The sequence below is a fragment of the Numenius arquata genome, chromosome 8 (assembly GCF_964106895.1).
Source record: "Numenius arquata chromosome 8, bNumArq3.hap1.1, whole genome shotgun sequence".
Taxonomy (NCBI): Eukaryota; Metazoa; Chordata; class Aves; order Charadriiformes; family Scolopacidae; genus Numenius; species Numenius arquata.
This window is the reverse complement of record NC_133583.1, coordinates 12895187-12917546: the sequence shown is the minus strand read 5'-3', so window position 1 is coordinate 12917546 and position 22360 is coordinate 12895187. Positions and strand designations below refer to the sequence as shown.

The window sequence follows — 22360 nt, the reverse complement described above, 5'->3', positions numbered from 1 at the left end:
TTGCAAATCTAGGTAATCTTTATTGAGTGGAAAAGTTACTGCTTCAGTTGTTCACAGTGCTCTGATGGATAGATTTCGAGATGAGACGGGAGTTAGTGATGGTATAATTGGGTAAACAAAATCAGGAGCATTAAGAATGGATTCTGCCCTCAGCTTGCCTCCAGCACTGACCCTATTTTTCTCTGTCCTGATTTCCCCCCTGTAAAATAAAAATTTTACCTTTCCTTTCCAAAGTACTTTGAAAACTCAGGTTAAATTAGAGTTAAATACAATACCTCAGTAAGTAATAATAAAAATACTGCGTGTCTTATATGGCATTTTCCATCACTAGCAGTTAATGCACTTCGTAGGGGAGGTTGGTATAATCCCCTTCACGTTGCAATGCGGCTGGACCAACTGAGGCCACGTAAGGAAACGATTCACCTGTACCACAAAAGCTCCCTTAAGATGCCTTTTAGGGGCATAAAGCAGATCTCCAGGTTGGGCTGATTTTCACACATAAAATCAATAAATAAATTGCACATCAGTAACTATGGCCCTCTAAAATTCCATCTCAGAATTTATGAACCTATAAACACTATAAAAAGAAATGCTACAAAAGAAGCCTTTAAAATTACAAACCAGCCAGGATGTTTAATATTTCAAGTCTAAATTACAATATAAAACCTCATTTTGAGAAATGCTATCAAAGCATCGGGGTTGGGTGCATTTTAGAACAGCATTTGTCATTAAAAAGAGCTCGAACATTTGGGTTGCCAAGGCAGAAACAAGCACCACAGACACATTTTACCCTTATGGGGATTCATCAAGGTTGTGCAGTGCAGCTGTTGTCTTAGTAAAAGAAAGTATCAGCCCCTGGCTGGAAGAAACAGAAACATAATTATGTTATGATGAGCTGGAAAACATGCAAAGAAAAATTGGAATGCAAAGCATGATAAATGACGCTTTGTCAATAGCAAAGCAGCAAGAAAACCAGGCGGCACAATAATAACTCTTCTCCAGTCAATGCTTCCAGTTTGGCTACCAAAATAAAGCACCCCTCTAACCACCACAGAATAGCTGTATCTTTTGGCTGTATTATTGAGTCCCGATACAATGAAGCTTGGTTTGTAAAGTGGATTATGCAGTCATCCTTAGTAATAGAAATGAGAAAAGGAATGGTCAGGTACTTCTCAAAATTGAGACCGTTAATAATTCCATCCGGATAAAATTTATAATGTTACCTTGTTCTGATTTTTATGTATATTAAAATTCAAGGCTTAGACTCTTTTCCTTTAAGATGCCTTTTAATTACGTTTTCTGCCATAAAACCCCTGCTTCTACCAAGGTGACCAACATTTTATCAGTAGTAATATGGCTACATGCAGTCATATCATATCGCAGTAAAATAGGAAATGCCATCCCATAACAGACTCATTAATCCGTCTGTCCTCACAGCGACAAGGACAGGATTTCCCTTCAAGTGCTGCAGCAATGTGCCTGTCCACAGCATAAACCACTGAAGTTTATTCTCATGACGTGAGTGAATCCAGAGGGAAAATTGGACTAATTATATACCATCACAGGAAACTTTTATTTAGAAACCAATACTGGGCCGCGGAGATAAAAAGGGACAACTGTTTAAAGAAAACCTTCTGATGATAGAGTGGAATATGATTAAAAAGAAAATAATAAGGGGAATTTGGTAGGGCTGACATGAGAAGCTGTGGTTGTGCCCTCTAGTGCCCGAGACCCGCAATACTCCCTGCGGTCTCTAGAGACCAGGGGCTTCTGCAGCCCAGAAAACGCACCAGCGAGCTCTTCCTGCAGCACCCAGGGCCACCAGCTCCCTTGCTGGGACACTGCTAAGGTTACACAATTCCAGACTTTTATAAAAAACATATTTATTCCCAAGGCGGAATTATTCTCAAGTGAGCGGGTTGCTAGAATAACTGTCATAAACTTCCCCTCTACAGATAAAACTTTAGGGCAGAATTTCCACCTTTCCTTGTGAATTTCCTGCCTTTGGAGGATGCCTTTTATAGAGTTCATACTAAGCATGCCTCAGAATCTGATATTAATATTCTTGTGGGTTTTTTAATTAAAAAAACCAAATGAACCGCCAAACAATATGTATATTGCTTCTGTAATTAAAAACAACCAGCTCTCAAATTAGCATCTATGTAGGATGGGTCATCTTCTAGACAACAGTTTAAAGGACTGAAACCTATATTCAAAGAGTATATTTTTAAATGTGTATTTTTGGTCCTGTCAAATAAGGAGCACAGGCAAGATACTAATAACTTCACTCATACAGCTACTGTTTGCAGTCACGGCTTTGTAAGCGACTTCTAATGACAGCACGATTCACAGAATTTTTATTACCTAAAAAAAAATTAGGACTATTTTTACCACTAATTATTTTCATTTACATGGTAAAAATACTTTATTACTTGACTGTAGTTTGCACCTTGGGGTATTAAACCACTTGTAGCTAAATCTAATAATTCTATTCCCACTGATTAGGGAAAGCGAAATTACTGATGGGCAACAAATCAGTGAAAGACTGCAAATGATTTCTGCGATGCTTAGATATCCCTGCGCTAACCCTTCAACCTTTCTCTATTTCACTTGGCACTAATTTGTGAAGAAGTACCTGAGACTGCAGAATTGCAGACCAATGCCAAGCTAGTTATAATTTCTCCTGAAATTGTTAAGCTTAACCTGTTCAATGAAATACTGGCCGTGAACACTTTCTTCCTCAATCTGGTTTGCCTGACACCAAGTTTAGATTTTGGCTGCAAGGCATTAAAATTGCTATTTTACACGAAAACCAGAGCAGTTTATCCCAGCCCCCACTCCTGTCTCATCCCCATACATGTCTTATTCAGGAATAGCAACAGGAAAGCAAAGGCAGATTTCACAAATAAGTAAAACTGAATGCCTGGACTCTAGCTAGGGATAAATAACAAAAATAGCCAAATAGAAAGACAAATCCAAAATAATGACTCCAAACTGACAGCCTTAGTGGCATTGGCTTCTTTGCTTCTCACTGGATTTTAATTCTTCCTCTTCATGCTTCATCTCCCATCGTTTCCCACGTGCTTGCGCTGTCTGTTGCTCTCTCCAGCTGCTTCCCGACTACTGTAACTTCCAGCATTTTTCTGTCAGAGCAGATTCTTCAGTAACCACGTACTTCTTAGATGTTTTATTATTGCATCCTCCCCTATTATTTTTTTCCTCCTTCTCATCAGCAAAAGTTCTCTTTGTGGTCCTAGTCAGCAGAATCCCAAATGTTTAGCACCCACACCCTGTCAAAACCACTTCTCAAACAAAAATACTCCTTTGCAATTTAAGAGCATGGTATCCTCAACCAGAGAAGGAGGGTCTCATACAGTCTATTTACCTTTGCATGCCAACAGGATATGATCCATTAAAAATTCATTTTGTGAATGAAAGTCTAAAGGCAAAGAAAATCCTAACTCATTCCTTACCCCACCATCAGAATTACACGCCAGCCTGCCACAGTCTCCCATCCACCCTACTCTTTCCCTTCGCTTCTCCCTAGCCCGTTCTCTCTCCCCTTGCTGTGATAGCAAGTTTTTATTATATGTGTTTTCCCTGACATTCCAGAAATTTATTCTTTTCCTAAAATTTGCCTTATTTGAGGGCATAATCCTTTTCTCTATACTCCTGTGGGTACCTTAGGTGTCAATGGAGACATTTAAGCTAAGCAGGGCTCAGCCTTCAATAAACCAAACACCGTTCCCTACAAGGCTTAAGTAATTACTGAGTTAGTGTAAAGATTCACCATGTGTATTTCTGTTTCTTATGAAGAAGTTGATTTAGCTTAAACTGTATTTCTAAATCATATTTCACTCCACCGAGACAAGAGAAGATGTTACAGTCTCATAAATACTGCATGCTCAGACATCCCTTTGATTTCGCCCAGGGAGCTAGTGTGCAATAATTGCTCTGCTGAAGCCCTGTATATTGTTTGGATATCAGCTAGGTGGATTCTTCAGACCCAATCCAGTTTTCTCAGGTGGCTTTTCATTCACGGCTTCAACTCCATAAATAATAAGGTAACTAGTCAGCAGTTGCTTTTCATTCATTTTGATGATGTTATCACGACACGGGAGAGGGTGTGCTATCTACGAAAAGAACTGTCCTCAAATTCCTGGGGGCTCAGGTAAGCTGGGGAGAAGGGAAAGCAGGGTCGGATGATCCTCCCCTCCTGTGCAATGGTGAGAATCTGGGCCTGGCAGAGAGCACAGCTTGAACCACAGTTCTGCCGCCTCCAATATTAGCTACATGGAGGTTAACGGGGTATCAAGGGAATCATATATCTGGACTGACCAGGGCAAGCTCTCAAAGACAGGATCTCGCCCTTATCCCAGCCAAGGTCATTTTCTTTGAGATGCTATTTTTACCCTGAATTTTAGAAAGAGATTTTTTTCCTTGTCTCCTCCACCTCTCTGTGGCCCTGGGAACTCGGATATTCCCAGCACCACAGCAGGAGAGGAGCCTGTTCCTGGCATCAGGTTTCATGGATGGCTGTAGGGAAGCAGTGAAGTGTTCCTGGCAGATAAACAGTGTGAGCAGGGGAAGAGGCTTCTTTCCTTCTTTCTTCTCTTCTTAATCCAGTTATTATCTGATCTGTATCCTTTAAATAAATATATATGCCTTTGCTTCTCTCCGCTGCGGAGCTGGCTTGTGATAGCTCTTTAGTTCCACCCATTCATGCTTAGACAGTAGCTGGCCTAGCAAATTGTACACCTCCAAATACAGCTCCCAGGGCTCTGGGTAAGACCCCATCTGACCTAAATCTTGCTTATTATAAACAAATGTAAATGTTGGTGTTTGGTTTTGTTGTGGGGTTTTTTCCAAACAATAGCAGTTACAGGAATATGTAATTTTGCTTTTGCAGTTTATAACTAAAAACCCCTCTAGGGCTTTTAATATAAATGACACCGAAAGAGGAAAAAGTCTGCTTTTGATTTCCTTTTTGTTTTTATATGGATCATCTCCGAGGTTTTGCATTTATTGTTATTAATGTTAGCATACATTTCTTTCCTTTCCTCAGCCTTTTCTTCCCAGGTTTGGACCTGGTGAGCACATTGCCTAGCTTTAAAAAATATTGTTAATAGTTGCCTCTTCTTAAAAAGGCCTGAGATCTCTAGGTATATGTAGGTGTATAAAAATTAAAGTTTATAATTTTATCCTGATGAAATGTAAAAGGCCTGAATCTGTGCCCTTAATATAAACAATCTACAAGCGCTCAATAAATGCTAAGCACTTACCAGTATTAAATGACAAAACTGAGTATCTGGATGCCTTGAGGCTGGGAAGCTATTTTAACTTCGGGGAACCTTGCTGTGACAATTTTTATAAGCAAGTATCATGTACCCCATCAAATGGATCTCAAATTGCACAGTGGCAACATATGTGTTGGATATTAATCTATGGTGATCAGGTGCACTACTAGACCGTGTGTGTATAAATGATATCGTGTATTTATAGAGTGCCTTTACCATGAGTGAGGGTGCAAAGCAGAGGGCTCGGGTGCTCCTCTGAACTAGTATCCGAGAGACTCAATCTTTCTGGCGTGGCTTCCAAGACTGAAGAGCCGCATATCTAAATACAAACAGTGAAGTTTGGATTTGGGACTACAAAGAGTGGGTCAGCCCGGGGAAGCCCAGAAGGCAGCACGGCTTCATAGTCTCCCCTCTCTTAAATTTGGCGTTTAAAGGCGGTCCACGCCCCCAGGGTGTCACTCGTGGCCACCCGAGCCAGCTGAGCGCCCGCTTCTGTGGCCAGCGCCCCGTATTTGGGGTCTGTCAGCCGGCCAGGGGCGGCGGAGGGCGGGGGGGCGGCCGGGGAGGACCCGCAGCCCCGCACCGCCACCGCAGCCCCGCACAGCCACCGCCCTGGGGAGGGGGACGGCGGTTCCTCCCCCCCCTTCCCCGCACCCAGGCGGCTCGGGGGGGAGCGGGGAAGGGGTGTCCTCCGCTCCCCGCCCTGCCCGCCGCTCCACCCTCCCGCAGGGCACCGCTGCTCGGGCGGTGGGAGCCCAGCCCAGCCCGGGGGGGGGCAGCAGCCACCACGTCCACTCGCCCGCCCACCCGTCGGTCCGCCGGGAGCGGCCGGTGCGCAGCCTGCGGTGGAGCCGCCCGGCTGGGGCTGGGGGAAGCGGGGAGGCTGCCCGGCTGGCGGCGGCGGGAGGATGCGTGTGCGGGGATTGCGACCTGCGATCGCGTCGGTGCTTGGATCCCTCCTCCTCCTCCTCCTTCTTCTTCTCCCCTCCCTCCCGCTCCCCGCCTGGCAGCGAGGGGCTGGGGAAGTTGCGCTTACAGGCGAGATGGCTTCGCAGCGGGGATCGCTTTGAGAACAAGGTCTCCCCCTCCCTCGTCTCCCCCCGTCGCCGTGGCCTCCGAACAGTAAGTGGCAGGAAGGAAGTAAAGTTGCAAACAACCTGCAGCGGCAGGAACTTTCTGAGCTGCTCCAGCTGCATGTGTTCAAGGTGCCTTTGATGTGCGTGCAGCAGCTTCTGGAAAGTGGACTGCAGCTTTCCCACTCGTCAGCCCTCCCTCTCCCCCACCCTTCCCAACCTCCCCTCCCACCGCCGCCACTTCAGCCCACACACGCAATTTGTTTGAGAAGGAGGAAAAAAAAAAAAAAAGAAAAAAAAAAAAAGAAAAAAAAAAAGTGATGAAATGAACAAGAAGTGGTGAATTACCCAAGCGACTTTTTCCTCAAAGAGCGAGCGAGCCGGGAAGAGGAGCAGCGGCGAGCCCCGCGCAGCCCGCCCGGCGCACCGGAGCTGCCCGGCGGGGACCCACGGGGCACCCACCGGGGACCGTGGGGGCTGCGTGGTTGGCGGAGTGTGAACGCATCTCCGCAGCGAGATGCAAAAAGCCTTGTCTGCTTGCATTTGACTTGCGATGCCGGCTCCTCACTAGAATGCAAACCCTTGCACAGGATGAAAACAGGTTTGTTGCAAATTCTCCTGGAAATGTTTCGTTCCCCACCGCCGCCACCTTCCTGTTGGAGATGTCAGAGAAGATCTTAATGATGACAGGGTGGCAGATACCTCTGCTGCGTACCCTCCGCTGTTCTTTGGAGATGTCGAGGCAGAGATAAATCTTTTATGCAGCTGTCTTTTCATATCTGTAGCGGTTGCTGCACAATCTGCACTTGATTGCAGCTAAAATATTCTTTTTAGGATCCGTTTCACAAAATGATGCAAAATAAACACAGATGGGAGAAGTGGGGGAGAGAAAGCTGTAATGAAGTAGTGATGGTGGATTGATCTTCCCTCCTTCCCCCCCTTCAATGACCTCCCCCCAAATGTGAGCCTTTTCTGAACACAAAATGCTACATTTCTGTTTTAAAGGAGTAAAGATTTTGGGGGCTCTTTGGCTGGGGTTTTGGAGGGAGACTCCCATCAGCGGTGCTGGCTTTACTAACTGACTTTCTTGAATGTCTGTGGCTACCAAGCCTATCCACTTGTATCTTGCCTTCACCTGTTTTAAAGTATGTCTTGTTTTTTCCAACACCTTGCAGGTCATTCTTCCAGAATGCCAGAGGAAAGTTCGCCAAAGCGGAGTCCTCAAAACATCCCATACAAGGACCTGCCCCATATCATCAATGCTGATGGGCAGTATCTCTTCTGCAGGTATTGGAAGCCAGCAGCAACTCCCAGGTGAGCACTTTCAAGCAAACGTTCTTTTTTACTATTAGTAAATAAGACACTATTTGTGTAATTATTATTTATAGCTTGACTGGCATTACAAGGCTGTGTGGATGGAGCTTTACAGAGCCACTATGAGAGATTTTTCCCATCTGAGAGAGCCCCTACTGTAAAGACTGTGTTCTCCAAACCTTTACTCACTCAAGTCGGCCTTACAGATGTAAAACGTGCAGTTACTGTCATTTCATGCACAGCTGGCTCGGTTGGCAGTTCAGTGCGCTACCAAGTAGCACATGCAGGTGGCTGATGCCTATCAGCAATAAACAGCTCTCTTCAAACTAATAGCACCGGCAGTCAGGTGGGAGGGGTGGGATACAGGCATTGGGATGTCCACTCTTCCCAGTCTCTCAGTGTCAACAAATTAATCATCTGCATCTGACTTCAGTTTCAACAGTAGTAGTCAAAATCTCGGGGCAACAGGCAGAATATGGCTTGACTGCATTGCTTTTTGACTGTTGTGTGGTTTTTTTAATTATTTACAGTTAGTAAATGATTTACAGAGCTCTTTCACTGGCAACTGTGATTTCAAAGCTGACCTCAGTAATAAACACAGACAAGGAGCCAGATAGAGAAATTTCTGTAATGTTTTTGTCATAATTTAAATAATCCCTCTACCATAATAGCTGATTGTGTGCTGATTAGGATCTGCTATAGAAAGCTATCTCTGTTCCTCCCATAGTTATGCTCTTTCTTCTTCCTCCCGGTGTCTGCTGGCTTGGCACGTGTTTATGCTACCACTAGTTAGATACGTAGCTACTTCATAAAAATCTGGATATTGTTTTATTGTTTTATTTTTCTGCAAGCCAACAGGAAAAGCTGTGTTGATTTTATGCAGCTGGAAAGCAGTCACAGGAAAAAGTTGTTCAAGCTGTAGTAGGGAGTTAAACTTGTTCCTTGACCACCCAACAGGTTAGACATCATCCCAAATGCATCTAAATGTCTGCAACTGCGCTGAGAGATGGATGCGGGTCCAAGTTAGCTGGCCTTGGGTTTTATGCCTGTCAGACTAGGGGACTATGTGAATGACATAGCGCTGAGACGTGGCCAAGCACTGAAGATCACTGGCCCCAGAGGGGAGGACAGTGCAGGCGCTCCACTGTAGCTCTATTGCACTGGTTGGGCTGTAAGACATGGGTCTTGGTTTAAGATCACCTGGTCCACAGAGCATTTTATAGTTACTTCTACTCACAAGAAGGAGAGGTTTTGGCACTGATGCTATATATATATATATTTATATATAGTCTGCACCAACCTGAAGATTTCCTCTACAGGAAAAAAAAAATGCTATCAAAACAAGCTTCTACTGTGAAACCAGGCTGTCTTGTATTATAATGCTAATTAATCATTAACTGTCCACAAGGTTCTTCACCCAGTTGTGGAAAGGCTTTCTTTTTTCATGTTTAATTTCTTACCAAATTAGTAGTGAGTGGATGAGTCTTTGATCCAGAAATGAAAGGATGATAAAGAGCTGAGAGTTAAAACTTGGTGTCTAAGTCCTCTGAGTAGTTAATTTTTTTAGGGCTCTGTGCACCAAGCAGTTAATTGAGAGCGAGCTTGCCCTAGTTTTGTGACAACAAAAGTGGATGGGATCAGTGTTGCTCATTTACAAATGGTTCCTATGTGTGTGCATGTGTGTGTTTGCATTTGTGTGTTTGTGTATAAGGAGGGGCGTGCTGTTTATTCTTAGCTCTTTTTGCATTGTTATGTATGAGAGAGATGGTAAGTGACCGAATAACAACTTAGTGCCTGGATCCTACAGTCAAGAATGCTCTTGAGGTCCTTTGATAGGCAAACCAAAAATACTTTTTTTTTCTCCCTCTCACTTTTCATAAGTAGCTTGGCTTTTTTTGCTTCATATGTAGAAGCTCAGCAACTTTCATCTAATTTTAAACGTTCAGCGAAAGTGATCTATATATATATATGTGTATAAGGAGACAAAGAGAGACACCTCAGGGGACTTTTACAGGCCTGTTAAAATTTATTCTATTTCAGATACTGGAGGTGATTCTTTCAATCTAACTCAATTGTTGACTTAGGTTCAAATCTTAACGCTAATGAATGACGCTATAACCGTCAAGCGGTGGGATCTTTCATTGATCCATTATGCATCTAATCCCAGCTAGGGCTATAGAAATACCTCTTCACTGCAGATGCCCAAAGGTTATCATTGACTTGTCTTCTATTAGAATAGAACTTATCATCCTTGATCCCTCCCTCAGGGAGGGGAAAAAATGGGATATCTGCCAAAGGAAAAATTAAAAAGTAGCCCTAGCCTGGGGTTGAAGAGCAAACAATGGCTGGGCACTCTCTGAGAGTGGGGCCAACCGGCAGACATCACCCCTCAGAGCTGGTTTTTATCTCTTTTATCTCCTCAAACGGACGCGCAAAGGTGGATAAAGGCTGTGGCAAACTAATGTGCTGTAGCATATTTTTAAAAAAAAAACGAGTCAGGAAGATGGGGAGATTTTGTGAGGCTCTTTTACTTCATGCTCACAAATAACCAGGCTCTGATGCTGTGTGGTGTTGATCTGACTGATCAGCCTATACTGGTGCACATATGGAAGCTTTGTTATAAGTGCCACGGAGGCCAAGGTTGTCCTGTGACTGAAAGGCACCTATTGTGAGCTCCTCAGCAGGGTCTGCTTTGTTTCCAAGGGGGATTTAGGTGATTACTTCACAGGAAGCTGACACACAAAGGCACTCAGATGTCATAATGATTAGATGGGGTAGATGGAGTAGGTAGTAATGGGACTAAGGAAGGAAGACTGTATTTTCCACTTGTTTTTCGGGTGGGAAGTCACTCCCAAGAGGAGGGCTGGGGACTGGGTGTCTTCTGTTGCTGTCTGCGGGCAGCAATGCAGGTGCAACTTCCCTGACCAGCAGCCCTGCAAGCTGCCCAACTTGTTGAGCCAGTTTCATCTTAAGATGTAATTAAGTGGTCTTGCTGAATGCAGCAGGGAAGAAAAAGAAGTATGTTTTGGTGTCATTTTCATGTATCGTGCCAACAACAGGATTCATGGAGCATGAAAACAGGTAACTCTTTGGCACTGAGTGCTCACCACTGAGGGCAAAGCTTAAGATCTGGGCAAGGCAGGGCATTTTCAGGACCGTGTAATACTGTTTGGAGGAAGTAAATCGTTGGTACCGAAGCAGATTGATCCTGTGCCTATAGCATGTCCCAGTAGCCGAGGAAATCCTACTAAATGGGAAAGCAGTCTTTGTGTAAACAAAAACAATGGCTTCATGCAAGGTTAAAACCTCTGCCACTACCCTGGGCGATCTGAGTCAAAATATGAGGTAAAGGAGGTGAGGAATTACGAAACCATGCTCTGTTCCCAGCTCTCAGACAAAGCTGCTAAGAATAGAGGTGGGATGAGGAAGGGGAAGGAAAGTTGGGAGGAGAAGTCAAGACATTTCCTTTGAGGCCCCTAAAGGGCCTGGAGAGATTCAGAGATGACCTTCTTTTCCTCTCTGGTCTGTATCCCCATAGTCTTTTCTGGATGCTTCAGCTGTTTGTCAGTGCCTAGATAAGAACAGTTTGCTCTGGGGCACTTGCAGCCCCTCTGCTTGACCTCAAATAAACCCTGTGAGATTTATTGACCCGGAGTAGTTTTTTCAAAGGTGCTAATAGCCTGCAGCCACCATTGACTTCAGATAGAGAAAGTGGTGCTCAGCTCTCTCCCTGTAGATCGGCCACTCTATGTTGGACACTTGAAGACTGAGACACTGGTAGTTAGATGATGCTTTTGAAAATGTGGGTTCCAGACATCCTTGTGTCTGAGCTTCCTCATCTATCAAACAGAAATCATTATCTGGCTAGTTAGCCAGATAATAAGTGTAGCATTTCATGCTACACTGAAACAGGTTGGCTCAACTTCAGCCATCGTGACCATGGTTTAAGTAAACAGAGTTGTTGTTGTCTGAGTAAACAGTGTCCTGTTCTGAGTAAACAGAAGGAGTTCCTTCAGTTCTACACCTGACAAGTGTGATTAAAAATACAAAATCGAACAAACAAAAAGCACCTGCTTTTCTATTTACTTTTAAAATTTGTTTTACTCTTTGAAAAATGCCTGTCATTCATTCTGACTTGTGAAAGTCCTTGGCCAAGCCAATAAGGAGAAAAAATATTTTTCTCTTCCCCAAGGACTTTGCAGAAACACAAACTGCCTCTATATTTCAACTGGCCCTTAAATTGTGAATATTGCTTGCTGATTTTGGCACCTCATTGCCAGCATTTCCATGGCATTTCCAGAAGAACAGCACAGCTCCCAGCATGAGCGGATGACAAAGCTGAATTTGACTTTCAGACCCTTCCAAAATGAATAAATAAATAAATAAACCAAAGTGAAGTCAAAGCAAAGGGAATCAAGTCACTAATTATAATGTCTAATTATACTGTGTGGTGTTAGTCTCTAGAAATACTTAAAGGAATTTCTAATCCAGTGTCACTCTGGAAGAACACTTTTGTTTGTACTAATGAGGTCAACTTCAAACTAAGGCACAAGGGCCAAATGTGTATTGTGCAAAGTGACTTATGTCAGCACAGTTTGTCCTAGGATGAATTCAGCTCCCTCTGTGTCTGATCCCATCATAAACAGTGCACAGGGGAAATAACAATTATCATTGTCGAATCAACACCTCAGGCTTTGCTTGCTGTATTGCTATTGCTCAAGTTTCTAAAGCCTCGCTTCTATTCATCAGACATGTATGCGTTCCTTTAATGCCTGTGTTCTCTTTGCTCCATGTGACTGTCTTATTCACTGTGAATGGGGGCATCCTTTTATGATTTCTTATACATTTCCAGAGAACAGGCAAATTAGCCAACGAGCTTCGCGTAAGAGGGACTCCAACAGACAGGAGAGCAGCTTTGGTTCTTGCTGTAGATGTTTCCAACCGGCTTTTTTAGTAGGATAAATTTTTTCAGTCCCCACAGGGATGTTCAACAGAAGCAAGTCTGCCTTTTATTCCACAGAACCCAATGAAAAAGGCAACTAACAAAGAGAATAACAACTGTAATTAAACTATCCCTTTTGCTCACTGCACTGAGAGACTCAGCTTCTGAGGACAAGTGTGCAAATTTGTGACATTGGTGTGTGGGAACAAGGTGACTTTAGGAGTTCCCTGTTGTGAATCTCAAAGCAGTAAAATTTCATCATGGTCCTGAGACAGCAGCAAAGGAAGCAAAATCAGTGTTGGTTTTCAGTGTGCCACCTGATGAACTCTTGGAAACAGTGCTGTCCAACGTGGTGAATATCAGAGGCAGAGGTAAAAATAGGAGAAAAGAAGAAAAATGGTCTTGAGATTGTGTTGTAAAACCCAATTTCTACTCATTATTCTGCTAGAGACAGAAGGCTAAGCAAACCTTGCTTCTCTCGTGCAAATAGTCCATTTCCTTTTAATGGGATTACAAGTGTGATGATCGGTACTGGCTTTGTACCATGACTCTGATGGATCCCCTAGCTGGTCACTCAGCAGTTAGAGCCCTGCCTGTCCCTCCAGGTCTCTATCCTGAGCAGACTGTGCACTGACTCTCCTCTCATATGCTGTGGTGTAAGTTTTCTTCAGCTCATCAAACTGGGAGCTCTCTAAAGCAGTTGTTTGTTGACAACAACGCAATAGTTGAAGCAGACAAACTCATCATCTTTATCAGGGTTCCAGATGTAAGAGCACTTTACCTCCCTAGCACAAGAAATATGTAGGTTTAGACAAAATAATAAAACCGGCTGCACACCGTTCCTTGCCTCAATTTCTTCATCACTCTTGAACGTCCCTCGGGAACACACAGCAGCTCTTTTAGATCACCAAAAATACATCTACAACAAGAGTTGGCTGGTATAGTCGTGTTGGCTAGAAGAGGATATTCTTTCTAGATGCCTGTTACAGAAGAGTTGGGCTGTGTTTCCTTGCAAGTTCCCTTCAAGCTGCTGTGGCTTTCTGCTTTTCAGAGCCAGGGTGAACATCTGATCGCTTTGTTCTTGTAGGGAAATAACATTGTTCCAAGAGCTGTCCCTGCAGACACATTTGGCTGAGCTGCCTTCCCTAGGTTCAGGCGTGCCATTGTCCTAATGTGCTTCCACTTGAATGGAAGCCATCAGTGTTTAACAACTTTCTATTGTCCCTTATCCAAGAGATGTGACACAACCCTGATAGCAAATGGCTGATTGTCCTAAGTATCCAAGGTGATAGTATTGCATCCTGCACATAAGATTCTGTAAAATATGCTTAGGCGGGTCCCTTACCTCATCACACCCCAGATATATCCTTAATTATACCCATACATCCCTGCCCTGACTCCACCAGTGCAGACATTTGGACGTTCTATCAGTATGTCTTATCCTATAGGAAGGAAATTAGCAGCACCAGGGTAAAGTTTTTCAACATCATTAAAACTGTATCTTTCCTACAGTTTCTTCTTGAAGACCAATAACGTTTCACTCATGTTAACTGGAAGAGAAATGCTGGTACAACAATCCCAAATACCAACCATAGGCTTGTCCCAACCATAAACACCTTCTGAAGCAACTAGCCCTGGGGGAGGGAGTGGATGGTGGTGCCAGGAAGGTGGCTCAAAGCTGACCAGACTCACTGTCTAGACTGTCGTACCAAGGTGTGGCCCTGGGGACAGGCAGAGAGCAGCCAGGAGAAGCAGTCCTGGTGACCAGAGGATTCCAGTCAGATTTGCCTGCCTCCAAGCACACTCCCACGGGCTGTCCACAAACAGCTAGGAGCAGGAGAGGGGATGGGTCTTAGAGCCTGCTCTCCTTGGGGATGTGTTTGTTTCTCCTAGGCAGATGAAGTATGTTTGTCACCAAAGGGATTCATTATTTTCACAGTAGCAGCCGTGTAGCCATTTTCAATGTCATGAGACCTTGAGTAACGCCAAACTTCACGAGTACTTCCACTGGAAGGAGACAGACTCCCCTTCTGCATGTCAGACACTTGCTCTCCAGCCAGGAGCTATCTTCATCTGGGCTTGGCAGGCACTCACTTGATGATGGGAGCCTCTGAATCCTCCATTACTAAGTGATGGCAAAGGCAGCTTGCTAGACCTAGAAAATTTAGTGTCAGAAAATGGAATAAAGAAGCCAATGAGGAGCAGAAGACAGGTAAAACACATGGTCAAGACAAGTCATTAGGCAGTGAATGACAGAATCAGACCCTTAATTTCTTTATGCTTTTGTTTTCTCATCTAAAATTGGGTGTAATCATTCAGGCAGGTGAATAAATTGGGTCTGGAGTCCCTAGAAAGTTGCCAGAGAAAGTAAGTTATTCCTTGAGATTTTGGTGGTTGAAGAATGCCTGATGTTTGAAGCAAGATTTTGAAAAAAAATCTACTAAGTGATGCCTTAGTTATTCTCTGCTGTTCAGCTACAAGTAAATTGTCTCAGCAGCAGTCTGTTAAAAGAAAGAAGAGAGGGGAAAAAAGAAGGAAACAGAATATTGACAACTGGGCTAAAGCCAAACATTCGGCAGTAATAGCTTAGCAATCGTTTGCTCCAGTATTGTGTATAGATGGGTAAACAGAAAATGTATAACCTACTATAAATTTGGTAGGCCAGAAAGATTACTGGCATTTTTCAGCCATCTATGTGACCTGTGATAAAAAGGGTTTGCTCTGTCTATTTTCTTTCTTCCTTGATCAAGCTTGAAGCTTGCAGAGTGAGGGAATAAAAATTAAATCTTTGGCCTTTTTTTTAGAACAGAAAGTTGCTTTAATTTGCTGTATGTGTCAGCAGGTTAGCTAGTTCACCAGCTGGCAAGATGAGCTTATTTCTCTAATTTTTCAGCATATTTTTTGCTTTTATTTTTCAAAACTATCTCAGTGAGGTTTCAGATTCAACTGTCAAATTCCAGAAATCTGCAGTGGCTTAATTTGCTGGGCTAAAGGCATGAGGAGTGACAAGGAAGCAGTAAGTAATTAAATTGCTGTAGAGATAACATCTAGCTGACTTAATGGTTAAGCTTTTTCTTCATTTTTTCAATTTTATATGAGAGCTAGTCTACAATATTTGGAGCATTAAAAACTGTATTCTGAGCAGCATTCATAATCACATTTTATTTAAAGGATATTCAAGTGATCAGCATTCAGTCATCCTGTGGTCCTCTGCAAAAGGTTTTAGCAAGGAGCACCACACATCTCAACCCAGGTTGTCCTGAAGATGACACAGATCATCTCTCTGAGGTTATTAGCTGCCCATGAGTTCAATTAGACAGAAAGCTTTTTAAAAATTGACTTTTTCTTTCCCCATGCATGTAGCACGATGTGGCCCCATGCATGTAGCACAGGGCTGGAGATCAGGGAACCCACGGTGACATTCTGACTCTGCTGTAGGGTTTTGCCTCACGCTGTGTGTCCATCCCTGCCTCTGGCATGATGTCTTGCCATGGGCAGGCACCTCTTGTGCTTTGGTTTACGTGTCAGTGGGAGGAAGGGTTGATCCTTGCTTGGCAGAGGGCAATGGATCAGAGGACCTCTTGAGGTCCCATTCATCTCTGCGTTCTGTGACTCTACCACAAACCTAGTTGCACCCTTTGTAAAGCGTTTTGGTCTTTGTGAATGAGGAGCGTTGTACAAAAGCCAGCTGTTGTTATTATTTATGCTGTTTATTTACTGGTCACATTTCTGGGAGCTGGGAATGGGGAAAAAAATCAATCAGCAGATCCACTGTGTTTGTATTTAATTTCACTTGAAGTGTTTGGGGAACGTTGATTTGTTAAACACTACTCCTCCCCCTAAAGCCCCTAGTTTTACACAGTCAGTGGAAACATTGTGTCATTTTTACACATAGATATACATTTCTCTTTTGAAGCATCCTTTAAGGGTTCTGACCATCAAAGCTTTGCTTCCCGCTGTGTGCGTTTGCCTGTTGCTTTGGGAGAGATGCTCAGATGCGCAGCGAAATGTAGCATCAAGGCTTGTTTACGTTTTGCAAAGCCCAGAACATTTGCAGACGTGTCCCTGCCCCACAGCTCTGCAGGCACTTACCAACCCCTCTCCTGCCCCGCACGCCCACGCCGGCTCTCGGGCACCATGCGGGGCACGGCCATGGGTGCTCCAGGGCTGCCGAGCCCCGTCCCCACCTCACAACTACAGAACTGAGGTATCTCTTCCTGCCCATGTCCCACACAGCATGTGCTGTGCTCCAGCCCTCATCTGAGACTTCTGTGTCTCCGACGCCGCGATGTTGCTCTGTGGTGATGTAGCTGCTGAAGCTCTTCCCATTCCCATTCCCACTCCCGTTCCCATTCCTGTTCAGGCTGTGACAGATGCACCACTCACATGTGATCCAACAAATGGTGTCTTGCAAGTTGGCAGAAGAGAAACTCAGGAGGAAAGACAAAACACCTTCCCTGCTGCAGACATCAGCTCTGACTCTTTCTTTGCTGGCTGTCGGAGGAGTCGAAGCCAGCCTGGCAGTGGTGGGGTTAATCATTGTGGTATTGAAAGTATTTGCTCTTGATACTGCTGAGGCTTTTTGAAAATGGTCAGAAATATGCGGTACTTCGCAGTTTCTGGTGAAGCGCTCCACATAAAACACAGCGTTCCTGCAGCAGAATAACAGCTTGAGGTTTAAATAAATGTTGTTATTTCTGCTCTGCTGTAGGTGTACATGTATGTTTTGGTTCAGCGACTGCCAGATACTGTAAATGAGTATTGATTTCCTTTTCTATTTTAAGCTTTTCTGCAGAAAAGGCATCCCACATGCCTTTAGCTTTCTTTGCCTGTACCTAAAGTGATTGCGGCCAAGGATTTATCTAACTAAATACTCCTTTATTTTATTGTTACCACTCGTCCTTATTTTAGTAGTTGCACCCCGAGTTGGTCGGGTATCCATTCACCTTTTGGAGTTTAAAACTTTTACATCTAGCCCTTTTTGAGAGCAAATCAAGACAGTGTTTAAAGCTCATGGCAAGTAGTTTCTTATTGACATTAGCGCAGGAGCCCTCTCTGCCACAGGTGAAGCTGCCTTGGTGCTAGAAAAGAATGAGCATTTTAGGAAACAAGGCTGCCACAGCTAAAGTCTGTGGACAGCCAGATCAGTTCAGCGTAACCAAGAAATAACACAGACCTGGATTTGGCAACCCCAGGCAGAAGTCTCTATCCATTTTTTAAGTATTAAATCATCTGTAGGTAAACCATTACACCTCAGCTACGGTTCAAATTTACTTTGGTTCAAAACTTGAATAAACATTTCAGCCTTTAAAGCACGTGTTGCAGCGATCGCTGTCTTAGCAGGATTCCTCTGTCTCACATTTAACTGCTCGCATTCAACTTTCTCTCCTACCTCAGGTCTACGGCAAACGTGGAATAGTAAATTAATTGAAACATGCTCAAAGCCTTGGCAAATGCTTTGCCTGTGACATTACTGATTTCCCAGAGGAATGGCTGCTGATATTGATTTTGTCAGAGCCTATAAAGCCTGCAAAGACTCCTCTCGTAGCTGGGCAGGGCTGAAGTGCAGCTCTGGGATGGGCCGAGATAGGATTATTCATTGCAAATTAATGTGCTTAATCTCAAAGTATGTTAAAATATAGATAAGTGCTTTATGATTAAAAATCAATCCTTGAGCTTCTCTCTCTAAGTTTATGGGATAATTCCACCCTGGCTTTTGGAAATTCACGCAGAAAAAGATTGGCGATGTGGAGACTCGTCTGAACTTTTTATGAGTTCGTCAGTTTGTTAAAGACAACCAATTAAGATCTCTGCCAACACAGAGGACCATAGACAAAATTCGATCAGAGAGGTAAAAGTGAGGATGGGTAATTGACTCAGTGCAGGAAGTAACCAAGAGTTCCACATTATTGGTGGAATTGTCTGGTTACAAACCATACTATCAGGTCTAAGTATTTCAGGGAATTGAAGTCTTCTGTTTTGCTTTAAACCATTGCCATACAATTGGGAATTGCACAGTCAGTGCTTTATTAAAAAGTAATAATATCATACTATCTCGAGTTCACAGAACAGGTAAAGTGTCCTCCCCTTTCTTGCTCCTTACTTATTCACAGCTCTCTTGCTCCTTACTTACTCACAGCTCTCTTCCAAGCTAGTGAAGATTTGCCCACGTAAGAAAGTGCCTGATCGAAGTACTTCACTTGTGCAGTTTTTATTGCAAGGAATGCCTTGGAAATGCTCTGACCCCCGTGTGCCAGGTGTCCACTTTTCAGCTTCCTCCCCCCACAGGTGCTGGGGTGATGAGCTGAATTCTTCCTTTAGTAACTTTTTCAATATTGCTTGTCATGAGTTGTCTGTACCATCCACTCCCTGAAATAACAGCTCCAGACTGGAGGTGATTAGAGCCAATGCTGGAGTTAAAATGTGGACAATCCCATTTTGAAGAACCATTGATTTTGTGAGGAGACTGACCATGGAGAACCCCTGGTTAGCTAGTGGTTCAGACCACTAGTGATGTCCAGCTCCTGCATGAAAAATACCTTATGAAAAAAGTGAAGTCAGAAAAAGTCTGCAGAGTTATCTTGGAGGACTTTAGGGAACACTGCTTAACACTTAGATGTAGCGTCCTCTGCACCACTTCATGATTTGTCTCAAACTGTAAAGCAATTCTTAGCAAACATTTGACAATAATTGAGCAAGCAAGCATGTTTCTAAGGACTTAAAAGTAACCGAGTACTTGTGTGAACCTAACCAGTGGGATGGTTTTACTAAGTAAAGTAATTTCCATCATTTGAGACCTACAGAGGCTCCTCACCTTGATACTGCTGTCTAGTTCCATCTTCCGTGCTATGCAGAAAGCTGAGGTGAAATGGTCAAAATGGGCCTAGGATGCCATGTAGGGAGCATTCTTGCATGGCTTGAAACACAAAGCAGACCTTGATCCTTTCTAGGAAGCCTGCTTGGTCTTTTAGGATTAAATTGGTTTTGTCAAGCTATGAGCTTATTGCAGCAGTAATAGTGACTTGTCCCTGGAACGGGTACCAGGGCTCTGAATGTGCTGAGGCTGCAAGTGAACTCAATAAGAAGGAACCATTTTTGCATAACTACTTTGAAACAGAGACATACTTTTATATAACAAAAACCTTATTTGTTCAGTGAACAGATTTAATCCTGAACTAGTGAGTAGTGCTGAGTTTAAGCAATAGTGGCTGTGCAGAGGAAAGCTTCTGGCCCTTTAATTGCAGCTTTCTCATGTTTTGAAAGGACAGTCCGTCTAATTACAGAAGCCTTTCTTTTTCCAAGGCTTCGGCTCACCGGGCAGTGCCTGCATTTTGATTTCAAGAAGAAAATGCTACACGACTGGCTAAACGGTAATTTCTGTCCCTTTGGAAATCATTAGAGGTTCAGTGCCAGTCCATGAAAGAGGAGGGGGAGGTCTGCGAAAACTGTTCTTGCTCTTACTCCATGTTTGTTGGTTCTCCATTGAGAATCGTGGTCCTGCAGCCATCTTCCATCTGCAGTGGCTTTGCTTCCAAGTGAAAATTAATTTTTAATAAAATTAGCAAGAAGTATCTTATTTTTCCTGATTTCCAAGGGGATCTATGCCAGAAACTCTTTCGCTTCTTTGAATTTTCTTCCCCCGCACCCTAAAGCTGATCTAAAAATTTTGGGTGTGATTTCAGATCAACTTGAATTTTGCAGCTGATGTCTTCTATTTAAATAATGCTTTGCACAGTTTCCTTAGAAAGACACTGACTGTTTTATGCATTCATCCTTGTAGTTCCCCTTGAGAGATATGACCTCCATTTTATCTCTCTTGTAGCCCTTGTACGGAGGAAGGGCTGAAGCAGAGCAAAGTACAGAACCAGGATGTCTGATTCCAGCCTTACAACCAGCCAGGCCCAGGGACAGTTCTGCCCGGCCTCCCCCCAGGTCATCCCTTCCTCAGTCCTATGTGTGTGAGCAATGCCTACACCTTGCCCCTTTGGAAACAAGTTGTAATTCTGCTTGCAAGGATTCCTGTGCTCTGTAGAGGGGCAGCAGCAAGAGGAAGGTGCAGCTCCAAGCCCTGAGCTGCTGCCAGTGTCTCCAGAGGCTTCTCTGCCTTGCAGATTCAGAGCGGCAAGCCTGGCAGTCAGTTCTGCCGAGGAAAAATCCCATCTCTGGTATCAAAGAGGAGGAGTGTCTCCCCGAGGCAGTCCGTGTAACCCTAGAATCCCTTCTCTTCAGTTTTATCCAAGAGAGGGGTGGGAAGATCCGCCCCATGAATTTTAAGCTACACACTGCACATTTCACCTCTGATCTCAGCCTTGTGTCCCCTAAAATACTACTTCAAAGCTTCCTTGGAGCAAAATGCAGCTGGTCTCAAATGTTAACTTTGCAGAGATTTGTCCAGAACTATGCAGTTGCCAGGTTCCAATAATTCCTTCCCTCCCACCCCCACCTGAAGTTTCCTTCCTCTCTTTTCCCTGTATTAGACCACGCATGAGTTATTCTTGGTGAGGACTTGCTTTTCAAAGAGCTACAATAAATCACTGTAAGCTGTTTCTCCACATTGTTTTGTGCTGGCTTTAGCTAGATCCTGTTGAAACTTTCATTTTGAAATATATCGGCACTACCCAGTTCTGTCTCTGCTCCGTTGATTTATGGTGTCTACACTTTCTGGTGTTGTTGAATAACCTACCCATGTTACTCCTCCTGGAGGTCATGGCAGTTCTCAAATGTCCTCCTAACTCGATGCTGATGAGAGTTTGCTGTGATTTTGAGATGTGTGAGGAGACCAGGCTTGCAGACATGTTGCAAGAGAGATGCTCGTGGAGGCAAGCACAGATTTTAAGTCTGAGCCCTAGGTCTCTAGCACGTTAGACAGTCGGATGCTGCCCAAAATAACAGCAGCCCCTTTGGGCAGGCTTGAATGGAAACTTCCAAGCCTGAATAAAAAGTACGAAGCAGTTTGCTGGAAGGTTTATTTTTTAATTGCTAGTTTAGGATCTGGAGAGGAATGAAGCTACTGATCCTACTAGACTTGACCAAACCACATCAAACACAAATGTGCAGAATCCTAAATTCCCACAAGCCCTATAAAATCAAGTAGAAATTATGTAGTGTGAGCGTAGTGCACGGTCTTTTGACGTATTCTGTGGTGCTCAAAGGTTTTTCACAGGTTGAACTACTACAGTCTTGAACTACTACTTACCTCAGTCTGTCTGGAAGAGGTGAATTCCTCCAGATTTGGATCTCTGTGAGATATCCATGCTGGTACTGCACTGTCTGTGATATTGAGAGAAGGTTGATAGGGACTTGACTCCAGGCTATTGCTATTCTGAATTGTTCTTTCTCCTGAGTTGGGAAAAGCAGCAGTAGAACTGCTAGTTTAACATAACATTATTCAACTCCAGTGATGGCTGAAAAAAGGGGTGGCTACCCAGATTATGGACCTACATGGCAAAGCTGAGCGTATATGGGCCAGTAGGGCAGAGGCTAAGAATGCATTTCTCAAAAAAACTGAACAAGAGAGCAAGCAAAGCTCTTGGGCGTAATGCCTCCCTGAAACATGGCTTGGAATTGGGAGCAAAGTCATTGCCTGTTGTGTCTTCAGAGGGACATAACTCTGCATATTGCCTGTAGACGGGAGGACGGCATGAAGGGACACACCTGACTCCACCATCAGTTTTCCTGTCTAACCGGCATCACCAGGCTGAACTCTTGGCTAACTGCGTAGGTCGCAAGCACAC

At 43.9% G+C, this 22360-nt stretch overlaps 1 protein-coding gene across 4 annotated transcripts in view; it reads left to right on the top strand.

Moving 5' to 3' along the window:
- Positions 1 to 679: 679 nt before the first annotated feature.
- MGLL (monoglyceride lipase) overlaps positions 680 to 22360 on the top strand; it is a 70969-nt gene continuing 49288 nt past the window's right edge. For 2 of the 4 annotated variants that reach the window (XM_074152900.1, XM_074152897.1), the window contains exon 1: positions 7560 to 7684. In XM_074152900.1, coding sequence (XP_074009001.1) covers positions 7560 to 7684 — 125 coding nt within the window. Of the gene's footprint in view, positions 699 to 6961; positions 6972 to 7545; positions 7685 to 22360 lie in introns of those variants that run through there. The other 2 variants (XM_074152898.1, XM_074152899.1) reach the window with 2 other exon arrangements.